Source organism: Fundulus heteroclitus, chromosome 13, assembly GCF_011125445.2.
Source record: "Fundulus heteroclitus isolate FHET01 chromosome 13, MU-UCD_Fhet_4.1, whole genome shotgun sequence".
Classification (NCBI taxonomy): Eukaryota; Metazoa; Chordata; class Actinopteri; order Cyprinodontiformes; family Fundulidae; genus Fundulus; species Fundulus heteroclitus.
Genome location: NC_046373.1, coordinates 27,109,260 through 27,124,498, shown reverse-complemented (window position 1 = coordinate 27,124,498; position 15,239 = coordinate 27,109,260). Strand labels below are relative to the sequence as shown.

The 15,239-nt window shown below is 38.6% G+C and overlaps 1 protein-coding gene across 4 annotated transcripts in view; it reads left to right on the top strand.

Moving 5' to 3' along the window:
• clcn1a (chloride channel, voltage-sensitive 1a) overlaps positions 1-13,491 on the top strand; it is a 48,288-nt gene extending 34,797 nt beyond the window's left edge. For 2 of the 4 annotated variants that reach the window (XM_036145535.1, XM_036145534.1), the window contains 7 exons: positions 167-284; positions 3,561-3,643; positions 5,134-5,178; positions 6,302-6,343; positions 8,945-9,049; positions 10,729-10,815; positions 12,083-13,491. In XM_036145535.1, the coding sequence (XP_036001428.1) occupies positions 167-284; positions 3,561-3,643; positions 5,134-5,178; positions 6,302-6,343; positions 8,945-9,049; positions 10,729-10,815; positions 12,083-12,583 (981 nt within the window). In that variant the 3' untranslated portion in view covers positions 12,584-13,491. The remainder of the gene's footprint in view (positions 1-166; positions 285-3,560; positions 3,644-5,133; positions 5,179-6,301; positions 6,344-8,944; positions 9,050-10,728; positions 10,816-12,082) is intronic. The other 2 variants (XM_021322264.2, XM_021322265.2) reach the window with 2 other exon arrangements.
• The last annotated feature ends 1,748 nt before the right edge of the window (positions 13,492-15,239 follow it).

The following is a 15,239-nucleotide window of genomic DNA, read 5'->3' as shown; positions in this document are numbered from 1 at the left end:
CGAATTAGCTTGTTGCAGAACGTCCCCTTTACCTTTGCTGACAAAACTGCTAATATTTGTAGTTTTGTGGATAAAAGAGAGGGATTGAGTGAGATATTATACTTGTTTTAATCAAAGTAACCAACCTATATGGTGAAGTATGTGCACTGTCCATTTTGGAGCTTAGACTTCCAGAGCTGCATCTTGTTGTCTGCAGGGCAGCCCTGTTCAAGAGGAGCGAAACGGCCCCCTACCTCCTCCAAAACCTCAGGAGACTTCCTTGAACCATGCTGCCCCTGATACTGGTGAGTTGAAAGGTCAACATATGTTTGAACCATTTAATCACCATTGAAAAGTACAAAATGCATAGCTATTGTAATAAAATTTTTATTCACGACATCATTTTAAGGCTAATTTCCAGACAAAAGAAGCATTTGGTTACCTCAGAACCTATAGATAAACTTCCTGTTGAAGTTGACTACTTCATTATTAATCAGTATCTGGAGGACAAGACGATGTGCCGATTTGTTTAGCTCCACTACACTTTGTGTGTTCATGTAAAACGGTTGAGCAGTTAGTGAATGGCGGCCTCTGTGAGCCTTTCAGAGACACATTTTCTTCATCCAAATTCACTCACTAGATTAATGTAAATCAGCGCGTCTTTGCCTTGGCTTCCTGGCCCTGAAAGAAAAACATCTGAGGGAACACATATCTTACTCAGCATTTTGGTGATTTTATTATATAAAACATTTTAGATCAGTGGTTTTAGGACACATTATATATATAAATATATATAATGACATCAAACCAACTTTATTCAAATTATGAGGTAAAAAACTCAAGTACAAGAAGAATTAATCCAACTACATCAATATCTTCTTAATGTATGTAGATAGAAAAAGATGATGTTTACAGACAATTTGCATATTTGGAGAAAGCTTAAAGATCTTTTTTTAATTTTTTTTATTGACTTCTTGTGTGACTTTTAGGATTTTAAACTAATTTTCTGACTTGTTTGTTCAGCTGGTTGGGGTTTAGGAGAGTGAGCAAGGGGAAATTATTCCCGAGAACCTTTTTCTTGCATTTGCATCCATTTCATTTTCATCTTCATCTTTCATCATAAGAATACAGTTAGCAGATAAACAGTCTCATTTATATATTCCTTGTCAGGCACAACTGTTTAAGACTGGCATTCAGAAATGTTCATTAAATTAAGTCTGAGGGTGAAGGAATATGCAGGTAATGCTTCAGAAAAACCTAAGCCGTCTTTATATAAATACATTTCTCTGTCTAGCTTGATAACTATCTCTGATGAAGGAACTTTTTATTCGTTTTCTACTTGGTAAATGTTTGGTTCCCTTTGATGTTCTTTTACCTTTGTTCTCGATACCTTTGTTGTTTCGTTTTGTAAACTATTTAGCTGAAATCTAGCTAAAACGTGTAGTCTACGTACATTACCTTCCAAAAGTGTTCATACCACTTAAACTTTTTCACATTGCAGCCACAAACCTCAATGTATTTTATGTGGTTTATGTGATAGAATAACACAAACTTGTGCAAAACTGTGAAGTGGAAGGCTAATTATGCTAATTGTGTAGCTTATGTTTGCACCCTCTACTTCGAAATCCTTTGAAAACATCCAGTGACACAAATCATCAGTGATCACAAAGTCGTCTAATTAGTCAATAGTATTTGAGTGAACCTTAGTATAAAACCAGCTGTTCTGTGAAGGCCTCAGATGTTTCAGAGAACGCACTTAGCAAAGATCATCATGAATGATCAAGGAACCCAGCAGACAGGTCAGGGATACAGTTGTGGAGAAGCTTAAAGCAGGGTTAGGTGATAAAACAACATCCCATTCTTCGGGCATCTCATAGCAACGTTCAACCCGTCATCTGAAAATAGAAACAGCGCATGAAAAGTGCAAAGCCATCCACGCTCACAAAGCAGGTAAGCACAGCTTTAATCAGGGAAGCAGCTGAGAGGTAAATGGTAACTATGGAGGAGCTGAAGAATATCAGCCGACTGAGTGGGAAAATCTGTTGACAGGACGTCCATTAGTCATGCACTCCCCACACGCAGCATAAATATCTATAGATAAGTGGGACAGAGGAAGCTATTGTTGAAACAGAGCTGTAAAAATTTCAGATTGAGATTTACTCAAAATTATACAGGGCAAAAACAGATGTAGGAAAACATGATAGAAATGACAGCAAAAATAACGTATATGCCCCCAGGTGCTACTCTGTGGCGCTTGGGGAGCTTTCTGGTGCTAAGGGTCTTGCTCAGGGACCCAAACTGGCAGTCTGTCAGAGATGAAGCCAGAACCTCCAGAACATGAGTGCAGTGCTCCAACCAATAGGCCACCACTCTGCCAGACCCTGATCACCAAACTGCAAGTGACAAAATACCATGGCCGACAGATACAGAGTTTTTGGGCCTTATAATTGTGTCAAGTTTTACTTTGCAAAAATCAAATTTAGAAAATGAGACTGTGATTTTTGGAAACCAGGCCTCTGACTATCCATTTGAAGAACACAGATGTCAGTGAATGTCTGTGGTTTTACCTCAGTGCCTCGAGTGGCAAACCAAAGTATTACAAGAACAAAAATATAAGCCTTTAATAAAAAATATTTTTCACCTGCCTTTATGGGCAGAAAGAAAAAAACAGCAACTTAGAAATATTTTAATCTAGGTATTTTTTTTACTTGCCTTTCGGGCCTTCCACAGCTTCTCCATAAAACCTGACTAGCTTGAACTGTTTTGTAAAGAGGAAAATGCAAATATTTCTCAATAATAATAGCATACAATTATGTGCCACCAAAAATACAATGCACAAATAAATGTAGATAGAAAATAAATTATACATTGAGACAAAATGTATATATCTCCTTTAATTAGCCACTTTATTTATTAATTACTTATTTTTTTAAGTATTTATTTATGTGCATGTTATAATATTTTTGTCAGTTTTATTCTTTTTTTTTTTTTTTGCCCTATTTATTTCTCTGATGCTGTTTATTTCTGCCTGTCCTTTTTACATTTCTGTTTGTTGTTTTTTTTTTTTTTACATTTCTGTTTGTCGTTTTTACATTTCTGTATATATACCCAGTATATATAGATGTTGTGCCAAAACAATTCCTCCATGTGTCATCTAGATCCTGCAGCTTCCAATCTGCCCAAACTTAGTAAGTTTAGCACAAAAGTTCATGTCAGCTTTTCACCAAATGCAGTCAAACGCGTTTTTCTCTCAGCATTGAACAGATGTCAAACAATCAGACAGCGTAGCTTTGTCTTGCTGGCAGCAATGACCAAACACTTGGCAGAATGCTCACAGTGAGGAGGCAGATGGTCTGTGCGTCTTGATGCACAGTAAAGTCCCCAGTAGCTTGTCAAAGTCAGCAACAGGCAGCCTCCAAGTGAAGCGGTATCCAGGCAACCGCAACAAAAAAGCTTTATTTAGTTCCTGCACAGTCTTGACATTGCATTTGCAGTGATGCTGCTTCCTCTAAAGGTTCATTTGTATAACTCGTTGACTGTCACTCACTGATACATCTTATTTTCTTCCACTCCTCTCTCAGAAAAAGCTCCCTTGCAGTCGGCGAGGAGGACGCTGAGAAATCTCTTCACCTCTAAGAACAGACAGTCAGAGAAGGAAACGCAGGTGTGTCTGTGAATGCAGTTGTTGTGGAGTGTCATTCAATTTCTGAGCAAGCATCCATTAACATAACAGTTCCACTCAGATTTTTTTTGTGCTCTGCATGGTATTTTCTGGGTGGTAATTTGTTCCTTTTTCTTCAATCAGCAATTTAGATGTGACTCAGTCGCGGAAAGCATTTTTATGTTATGAACTATTGAAATGCAAATAGTTCTTCACCCTTTAGGCATAGCTGCGCCAGAGGCACATCCATGTACTGGGACTGCTGGCTGAACTTATTATGTGATCTCCATTCGTTAGCTATGTGTTTGATTGATAGAGCTTTTAGAATAAAATAAGAAAATAATAACTGCCTCAGAAAAACCTCTCCAGAAATCCAGCATTTTTCCTCCAATCTTCTCTCATATGGAACATTATTATATTCAGCTCTGCAGTCGGTCTGACTCACAGGAGGAAACAAAGCGTGTCACCTGCAGGTAGGAAAATCACACTGTACAGAAGTGTGTGGCTGCAAGCCGGAGGGTTCAGAATGTGATTTCTGTTCTGCCTACTACTGAGGTCCCTTCTTGAGTCGTTGAGCTGATTATCAATTACATTTTCTGGACACAGTCCTGTACCTCCAAAGGGAATGTTTTCACACCAAAGAAAAATCTATTACTCCGAATGTCAAACAAGGAAAGCAGAGGAAACTTTCCCACCAGCATACAACCAAAGTCCAGCTGAAGATATCCATTCCATTCCACTTCTGCAGAATAAGTCAAGGCAGGTGTTGGCCTGAATTTTCAACGTCCACATCCAGTTCAGGCCTCTTGCTGCTTGAAGAGAGAAAACAAGACACTAAATAAGAGTGTTAAAAAGAACACAGCCTCTGCAAATTTAATTTATTTCCAGCTGTAATGTGTAATTTTTATAAGCAAAACAAAAGGTTAACATTACTGTTAAAATAAAGATTTGCATTTTACTTGAAGACACACTAAATGACGTACTATTAAAGGGGCATAGCATAAGTTCTAGGATTTTTGCAGACGTCTGCCCCCTCTGGTGACAAGTTGAAATGACACCAGTGTTGCCCACTCGCATGGAAGAAGAGGAAAAGCATCCGCCGCTGCAAATGCACAGGTGTTTTGTTTAGAGGCGTATTGTCTTCAGAGGTAAGAAAGTTAGAAATATTGAAGTTAGCCTGAGTTCTCTCGCTAATGCATCAAAAACATCAGAGACTCAAAAATGTAGCCAGATGAACAAGAGCGCACAGCGCGTCACAACCCCACGTGCCCAGAGGATTTGTTTTTAATCACTTTCTCACAAACTGACTAATCCAGCCTATGGAGGCAACTGTGGTGAATAGAGGTTAACACATGTTACGTGTCAGGCAACTGCAAGGGCATGTATGGGAAAGAAAATAAATAATATTTAACTTCAAAACTTGCACTATGCACCTTTAAATGGCAATTTAAATGTCATTCAGAAACTAATCTTTCCTTTTATTTTCTCCAAAGGAGCCCTGCCCGCCCCCACTGTCAGACACAATGACATCAGATGAGGTAGGTCCAATGATGGATTTTATCGAATGTTTTTCAGGGTTTTTTCGGAGAATGACTATTAAACACCATTATAACTATCACCTATGAAATCGAATTAATTTTCACAATACCATGTCTCTATAGTTTTATTTCTTAAACGTTTTAAAGCACTCAATATTGCAGTTGATTTTTTCTTATTGATGAGAAAATCCCAGCCTGCACCAGGGATTCACTTTCCATAACAGTCTATGTGTTTAATGAAGGAGTTCTGCAATTTAAGCTATCCAGGGCACCACAATCAGATGAAAATGTCATCTGACTCATTCTCTCTCAGTAGCAAGCAGGTAATATAAAGTTGAGTTATTTAGGTTTTTCTCACGCTTGTCGGGTATGGGTTAAATAAATGAAAGTCTGGTGCAAATGTGATGTTTACCTGCACAAAAAGTGCCAATTGAACTTAGATCAACAACTAACAGTAAAATAGGCCGCAGTTAGTCCACAATTTTAATAAAAAAAAGCAAAACTCGTGCACTATGATGACTTTGCTAAATTTATCATGAAGCCTTACAACCTTTTTGCAATACATGTGTAAAGTTTTGTTTTTGAATACCATTAAAAAGAAACCGTTTTAACGTCAAGTGATTTATTCTGGTCATTCCTTTCTCATTTTCTACACCAAATTTTTACACCTAAAACTACTTAATTTGCTGTTAATTGTACTCTAAATGTATTCTCCATAAGTTTTATGAACTGAACCTGATATTTGAGTCAGATATTGTGTTTTGCTTTAAAAAGTTGATTAATAAAGTAGTAAATAAAGCCCGAGGTGCATGAAGGCAAACCTCTGCAAGAATCTGTGCACAGGCAGACAGGCAGAAAGTGCACAGGCAGACAGGGCCGAGGCTAGAAGCAGGTCGGCAAGGCAGGCTTGATGGCTGACAGGCAGACAGATCCAAGGGCTTAACAAGGTTCATGGTCATGGTGCAGTCCAGGTTGTGTGCAGCATACAGAAGGTGATGAGGTGTCCGGGCAAGGGCAAGGCGAGACAGGGAGGCCAGAATTTGGTAAAGAACCCGGCAAGCAGGCAAGGAAGAATGCTGGACAATCACTCACAGATTTTTACTTTTTTTTTTTTTTTTTACAGATAATCTGGCAACAAGAGGCTGTGGGATGCCAAAATATAAAGGCAGGTGAAACAGGTGCAGGCGGTAAACTTGAATGAGTTGCAAAACGGAGCTCACAGGTGCATGAAATGAATGATAATTATGATGATGCAGAAGAAGAGCGAAGGAGCAGGCAGACAGTCGAGCCAGAATCATAGCAATTAGGCTACATTCATACTGCTGCCAAAAGCGACCCAAATCCAATCGTTTTGCCCAAATGGGACCCATATCCGTCTTTTTCATTGCAGTGTGAACCAATTCTGATCTTTTCACCCAAAAATAAAATTGGATCTGGGCCACTTCCATATGCGGTATTAAATCACATATGTACGGAACGTTTTCAAGGCGTCCATAGTCTGAACGATTATGTCACATTTCATCCATCTTTTACGTCACTGTCCTGGCTCTCACTACACATCCACACAGACTTCTCTACAGCAGTAGCAGTCACGGCTCCACAAAAGACCTTTGGTAAAAGCTGTGCTGTTTTCTTATTACAATTCCTCTTGTTAAGATTTGGTCTTAATTTCGTCGGTTTCCAATGCTCTACGACTTCATAACAACACAGAGATGTTAATGGCAGCGCCCCTGGGCACAGTGTAAGGCGGTTCCCTGGCAGCAAGGCCTCAGTAAATCGTCCCCCCATGGCAGTTGTACTGAAACAGCAATTTCCCTCTGGGATTATTAAAGTATTTCTGATTCTGATTCTGATGTTGGTATCTGGGTTGTTTTTTTTGGCAGGGTTTTTTTGATGAACATTTCTAGTAACAATTACATTTGCCATTACTTCCATATACAGTGTGCTTCTGTGTGAATCTTCCTTCTGATACAAAAAAAACCCAATGTGATTTTAACAAAAAAATCTGCGTTGAGCATCAAGACCTGCAGGCGGAATGTAGCCTTTAGGCTCATAGTTTTCAGAATAACTGTTTTTAAAATGTCATGGGATCTGTTTTAGAGTTCTGGCTTACTTTTATAATGAAAAATAAATAAGGTGAACAGTTTCTCCTTACACATAAATGTCAGGAGAAGCTTAGTATCAGTCAGTATCAGATAAGAGTAACCTGAAAAAATACCAAACGTTTTGTTTTGTTTTTCAAATTATAATTTTATCCATTAAGGAAGAAAGGCTATCCAAACCAACACTGGGTGAAGTAGTTATTGTCACTTGTGTTAAATTATGATTTAACTGTGATTAACCACACTTTTTGAAGCGCTAGTTTCAATTTCACTAGCAACACCCTTGGCCTGATCACTCCCCGATCTCTGGACTTAAGAAGTCACTCTAATAGAACCTGTCTGAAAACATGAAAATAGCAAAAAGCAACACATCATGTCTAGATCGAAAGAAAAAACAGATGGGGAACAAGCCCGTTTCTAAGGCTTTGGTTCTCTAACGGACCACGAGATATTTTAGACAAACTGAGAAAGCACAGAATGGTCAGCGTACCAGAAATACTCCAAGAGAGCACAGACGATTCATTCAGGAGGTCCAAAAACAACGTATAACAGCATCTAAAGTTCTGCAGGCCTCACTTCTCGTCTCAGTCAAGGTCAGTGTTTATGATTCAAATTTAAGAAAAACACCAGGCCAAAAGATCATCCAAAGGAGAGTTTCAAGGCCAAATCCACTGCTGAACAAAAACAACAAAAAGCCACGTCTCAAAGTTGCCAAAACATCTTAATGATCCTCAAGACCTTTATGAAAGTATTCTGTGAACTCTCTGAACGATGTGCTTCCTGTTACACCTGGGGTATAACTAACACAGCATTTCAGAAAAATAACGTCACATTGACAGTGATACCTGCCGGTGCCCATGTAACAGCCTGGGGGCGACTGCAGGACTAAGTCAACTGGCTGTAAATGATATTATGTTGATGCTGCGTGCAACATTAAATAGTTTATTTTCTCCCAATTGTATGCTACTTCTTTTAAATTCCATCTTAAACAGACCAATTGAAGGAGCGCTGTGCTGTTTAATCATAGAAGTATCAGCATCCAACTGTGGCTCACTTGTGCTGAAAATCTACTTCAGTGGAGATTCTCAGCGCATAACCTTTTTTTGTGCTAAATGCACCAAAGTAATATTATTCCCTCCAGTGCTTTCCTATCTGCCAACCTGCCTGTACTGTTCCTGACACCTTCCCAAATTTCCCCAAAACACCATCCTGTAAAAGAGCGCAGCCCCCGTCACACGAGGCCGAGTCTCATCGGTAAAATCCACAGAGTGGCTAAAAGGTGTCAGACCCTCTAAATCTCAGGGGTAAGAGTGGGACATGCAAGGACAATACACAAGGTTTCAAGCTTTTTTAACTTAGAACGTCATCCTCATTGGTAAATTGTGGCATTCTCCTCTAGGCAGCTAAATATACAATATACAGACACAGAAATAATGTTTACCCATACAGACAGCTCAGTGTTTATGAGTTATATAACAGTTATTTTTATCGGCTAATATATGTATTCATATGCTTTATGACTCATTATGAAAACAAATCTTGATGTTTCCCTCGTGGAAAAGTCATACTTCTGAGGAAAGAAAGTTTCTTTTTCCCAGAATGCGACTGAACATGCTGTCAGACGAATTGTCTACGTGACCTTTGCTGTTTGTTTGCTGCTGCAGATCAAAGCGTGGGAAGAAGCCGAGATGGACAAGCCGATGGAAATCGATGAGATACGAATTGACCCTTCGCCTTTCCAGCTAGTGGAGAGAACGTCGCTGCACAAGGTTGGCGAACAAAGACGTCTCCCTGAATCCCTGTGAAACAGCTGTTCTGCTGCTCTGATTTGATTTCCTCCAAGGCGGAATGTGTCGGACCTTAACACGCCGGTCATTCTGGGCATTTAGAAATGTTGCACATAATTGTAAACGTGAAATCTAATCTGAATGACCTATCATTGATTTTCTGGTGGTATTGCATTATGCATTTTGTGACCTTGTGATCTACAAATTAAACGGGTTTTTCCCCGGTCTGAAACAACAGATGCTCACGTATTGACCAGCGCCACATACAGCATGCATCTGTGAAAGAGCAAACCATAATTTCTCACATCTGCAGCTTTAAACAGAGAGAAGGCAAAGCTGCACGGCACGTTGTAGGTGGAGGGGTGGGGGGGAGCAATGCATGGATTCTTCATTTCTCTGCTCAAGTGAATTATAAAATATGCAAAAAAAAAATCACATTTAAAATAAGTGTGCTGATAACTAGTACTTATTCTGTTACTCTTTTGTCTATATAACTAATACTATTCGGTATATAACCAATACTATTATTGCCCTTAACAGTAAGTAGAAAAAATAAGTGATAAAACATAATAATTCATCCTTCCAGAGTTCTGTCAAAAAGTCTCTGTAGTTGCAATTATTTTGTTAATACAAAGCATTTTTTGCATCGTCAGTGTTTGTACATGTATTGTTTAAATGCTGCTCGTTGGTAGTTTTCTCTTTCTTCAAACTAATTCGGCAAAAACTGCCATGAATTTGACAGGTTCCCTGGGCCTACATAATGAATTTGAGATTGTGACTGATATAAGTGTCAAACAAGGTGTAAGAAACCACAGTCTGCATTTTCTCCTTGTTCTCAGTCACATTTTCAAATAATACCAAATGATACGTTTTCCTATTAGTCTTCAGTTAGCACCATGTAAGTGTATTTCTGGTCTGGAAATGTAAGAAAAATGTCATATGCTAAATATTTTTTTATGATTTGTGACCCCTTCTTTGAATAAAAACACAGATTTTGTTGTTCTACTTTTATTTTTACTTTTTTCATTTGTTTAAAAAGACAGTTTATTACTGTTTTACGTCTTAAGATGACTTATTGTTCCATTCAGTTTATTTAAATGCCAAAGTGAGTGAAGATATAAACATGCCTGAAATTCATTTTATAACATTATGGATATCAGCTTTCTGGTAATGTTGGGTATTTTCACACCCTCAACCAGTCTCCCCTATTCTCATGTATGCTGCAGTTGTTGCCACAGGATTCGATTCCTATTATTCTAAATCTTAGTGATCCAGGATTTACACACATTTGCAGGATGCAGAAGCCAACTAATACCCTCGCACCCTTATTATTCTTTTTTTGTGATTTCATTTCCATGGTAATAAACAGAATACCGTGCTCATTCATGTGCAAAAGAGTCGCCGTGATTGAGACGTACTGATGCATACAAAGCGCTCTCCACAGTGGGACCTCAGCTGCTGGTGGAAAAATATAGTTTGTGCATTCAGAATACGCCCAAGGACTTCTCCTCTGTGTTGAGACCGAAGCCACCCTGTTGTTCTCTTTGTGTCTAGACAGAGCAGACAGAGAAGCACAGGACGTGTAAATCGTCTGAACCCATAAACAGAGAGTTTTTTTCTCTGTCAGTTGGTTAAGTTACCTTTTCACCTTTTCTCTGCAGACCCACACATTATTCTCTCTGCTTGGACTAAGTCATGCTTATGTCACCAGCATTGGTAAACTTGTGGGGGTGGTGGCTTTAAAAGAGGTAAGAAACTTAAGTTAAGAAAGTTGTGTTTTATTTTTTTATTTTCCTGCCTGACATCTATTCTTTGACCAGATATTAAAAAAAAAAAAAAAAATATATATATATATATATATATATATATATATATATATATATATATATATATATATATATATATATATATATTTGGCTGATAACTCCTGTTTCCATGTGATAAATAAGAACAGATGATCACATATTTGTGTCTGATTTCCAATCTTTGTTTATTTGTAAATCTTTGACCTGCTAAAGTCACTTTTAAACAATTCTCATTTCATTTTTAGAATTACATTTACAGCATACAGATATGTATACTGTATGTCATAGACTTCCTGCCGTGGTCAGTAATTATTTAGGTGAGAAGCAGAGGCAGGAGGAAAACCCCACAGTTTTCTGGTAGATACGGCTGGCTGGCGGCCAATAGTCATGAAAGTCAGAACTTGTGTGTAGTGATAGTCTTGTGGTCTATGTTAAATATCCCAATGTAAGCATGGTTCAGTACAGAAATAGTCATCTACCAAGAAATAATTATTAGTCTTCAAAAAGAAATGTTTGATTAAATCAGGAAGTACACTGCAAAAACAGACCTAAAAATAAGTAAAATGTTCTTAAAGTTAGCATATATGTCCTTGATTTGAGCAGGTAAACAAGATTATTTGCCAATGGAATGAGTATTTTGACTCCTAAAATAAGATAATTAGATACCCTGCACTTGAAATAAGATGATGGAGATGAGTTGTTCCTATTTTAAGTGCAAAAATCTTATTCCATTGGCAGATCATTTTATTAATCTGCTAAAAATCAAGGACAAATACATTAATTTTAAGAACATTTTACTTTTTCTAAGTTCCGTTTTTGCAGTGATGTGGACTATGACTGTGTTTGTGTGTGCGCTGGATTTTTTTTGTAACTGATTACTGTCATGCTAGCTGCTTTATTCTGTTTGTGCTCTATATTAAGTTAAAGTGTCAACAGAAAATTCAGTGAGAAAAAGAGAAATTGAAACTAAATAATAAGCATGACCGGGGTGCTTTTAGGATTACTACTACTTTATGACTGACTTTAACTTCCATAACTTTGTAAAACAAATTTAGCGAATCCTCCCTTTTGCCATGACGGGTGTGAATGGGTGACTGGCTGATTGTGGTGTAAAGCGCTTTGGGGTCGTCAGACTAGTTAAAGCGTTATACAAGTACAAGCCATTTACCATAACATCTGTAATGTAATGTCATGTCTTCTTCTGTATCAGCTCCAGAAGGCCATTGAGGGCTCCACACGCTCTGGTGTCCGGCTCCGCCCCCCTTTGGCCAGCTTTCGTGACATCAGTAAACACAAGTCTGTCCCTAAGCCTCCACCTTCTTCTTCTAGTGCTCCTTCATCTCCCTCTGCCACCTCTCCTCCCTCGCCTCAAATGATCCCAGAGCCTCCCCGCTCGTTAAGCCCTGAACACCACAACCACCACCACAGTAACCACCATCAGAATAATCATGAGCACGAAACGGAGGTATGGGTTGAGGGCGTGCCAAAGGAAGTAGAGGGGTGCAGCAGCAGAAGGAGTTCAACAAGTAGCTCCAGAAGTAGGAGCTGCAGCGACAACAGCGACCTCACCCTGCCTCCACCTTCCACTCCTCCTGCCCCTCCGCCAACAACTCCTCCTCCATCTCCTTCCTCTATTCCTCTCTCCACTCTGAGGCCTGCACAGAGACACCTTGAGGTGGAAGAAGACAGTGATGACGAGCCAATGATTTAGCTTACAAAGAAGAATATTTTTTATACCGGACTTTTTATTTGAATGAGTTTTTTCTTTTTTTTCGTTCTTAACTTATCGTTCTGGTGTTTGGGCACTTTATGTACCTCTTTTCATCGCGCTGCTTCAGATTCTTTGTGGTTTAGAGATCAGTGCTCGCTTCTCAGTTTATTAGGCCTGTACCTCTCAAGCAAAAGTTTACCATCACTTTTAAAAGTGAGACATCCTCAAAGTATCCACTGAGTTGTGTTGTACCTCAGGGATCTATCCTCACCCACTTATTACCCTCAACTTACGTACGTCCTCTACGCCGGGTCATTCAGAACCTATGCAATATGTTGAATATAGGAAATAGACCCAAAACATTATGCATATGATTGTTTCAGAGCCAAAGGAGCATCTAGAGAATTTTGAGATGCCCAAACATTCACTATAACCTCCATGTTTAATATTGTTGCGTGTCCTTAAGAATTCTGTTTTAAAAAGCTATTGAAAAAGGAGTAAATGTGTTATACGCTGCTTTCCTTTTCTTAAAGCTGCAGTAGGAATTTTTGAGATAACTGTGGACTTAGATTGAAGATTTAAAGAAACCCGTCCCAGGTCCCTACCCCTTGCACTCTGCTGTGCTGCAGACCTCCCCCACAGCGGAGCCCGTTGTGCCGCTCCAGTGTTTGCCTGTCTTTGTTTTCTCAGCAGGTGGCGCTCCAGAAAGTGACAGTTTTCCTGTAAAGCAATCATTTTCGCAATCATTTCTCCACACAGCTGCAGCCCACCAGCAACCTTGAGCTTGAGTGACAGTAGCACTGTGCGGGGGAGGGGTGTGAGCAGTGCGTACACTACAGTGGTTGACACTGCTAACAACCAATCAGAGCCAGACAATCCTCCAGGTCTGATTGGTTGTTTTTGACCGGGAGCGGTGTATTTCTGTAAATGGCAGTAGGACCACTGGGAGGAACCAGAGGAGCTTTATTTTTATTTTTTTAAGATTATGTCTCTCATGTTTTACCGTTAGAGCAAAATGTCAGTTTTAGCAAATATGGACAAAATACATTTATACAAAAGTTAGCTAGTGCAGCTTTAATTGGCCGTTTGATTATTTATGTATTTATTTATTTGACCCTAGCAACTCTGATGAAGAATAAGCAAAATATTTTGTGACAAAAACAGATGTGAATCTAAAGAAAAGTTTGGTTACTGCCATATTACATGATTGTTCTTGTCTTAATTTTTGTAATGAAATTACAGCAGGAACAGTTAATGTGGCAAAGACCTTTTGGATAGCAAAGAAGTAATGAAGCTGCTCAGTCCTCCATGGAAGACTGACCAAATCCATGCAACACCCTGTAAACTGCGCTGACCTTGTGGAAGCACACCAAGAGCTCATGTCTTCATGGCTAAGTTGACAAATGAAGCAGCTAAAGGCAAACGACAACACCAAACCAACTCTACACAGATCCTGTTCTTAACAAAGACATGTCCCAGAACTGACTCACAGCTCTTTTTAAATAATTTCGATGAGAATATTCATGAGGGTCATATCGGATTAAGCAAACACAACTCTACAGCAACCTCAGCAAAGTGATGGTTAGTGTTTATGACAGTAAATGACAGCTGACAGTTTGTTTTATAACATCTACACATATGATCAAGATTCAGACGACACTGATGGATGGAAATCCTCTAAATAAGATTTAATTATCATAATTGTTTAAAGAAAGAACAGTCAGGAATAATTAATTCAGGAGCTGTAATTTAAGCGTAAGAATGGTGAACTTTCCTCCACGTTTCTTTTCAAATGCTGATCTGAAATTGGAATCCCCAGGTTTCTACATATAAATATTTCTTTATCTAGATAAAACCTCGATGTCAAAATCCACTTTTCTAAGAAAGACGGGACAAGACAGTGGCATCTTTTTCTGTTGTTGAAAAGATATCCTGAAATTAGAAGTAGGGTGCAAGTTCTAGCTCAAATTAGTTGCTTAGAGAGGCCTCCTAAATAATATGAAATTGTTTAATTCACTGATGACGTCTAAAAAGGCGATAATTGGAATAACCACAAAAATGGAAATTAACTATACTCCAGCTGCCAGTAAGGAGTAAAAATTTTTTTGCATGTTTTCTTATATAGTCCGTGCTAAAAAAAACCTGCATCCATCTCTACTTGTATTTGCAATGCACCACTTCCATTTTCTTCTGAAACTGTTGCACTATTATGTTCTCTTAACCCAAGCTGGTCCTCAGGTCCTCCCTTAAAAGTCTTTAAATCTATCAGTTTCACAAAAAAAAAGCTTTTCACGTTCAAAATACAATTTGTCTGTGTATCTTAAAGAGGGGTTCAGTCTCTATGAATCTTTTGTCATCTGTTTGTCTGTGGTAATTATGTTTTGTATTATCTTATCTTTTTTTTTTGGTGTTTCAGTAGATTTTAACGTAAACCAGATGTTCATATAACTGCAAAAAAAATTAGAAAAATAAAGCTTTATGTGACTGTAGAGTATGATATTATTTGTTCTCATTGAATGTGAGCTTTTTTTATTGGTCTCACTCTTTTATAGCAGACGAAGACAAGGGAACGATATCCCAGGTTCGAATCATCAAAATCAGTCACAAACCCTACAATTGATCTCAAGCAAGGTAAGGAAAAAGAAAGGATTTTTAC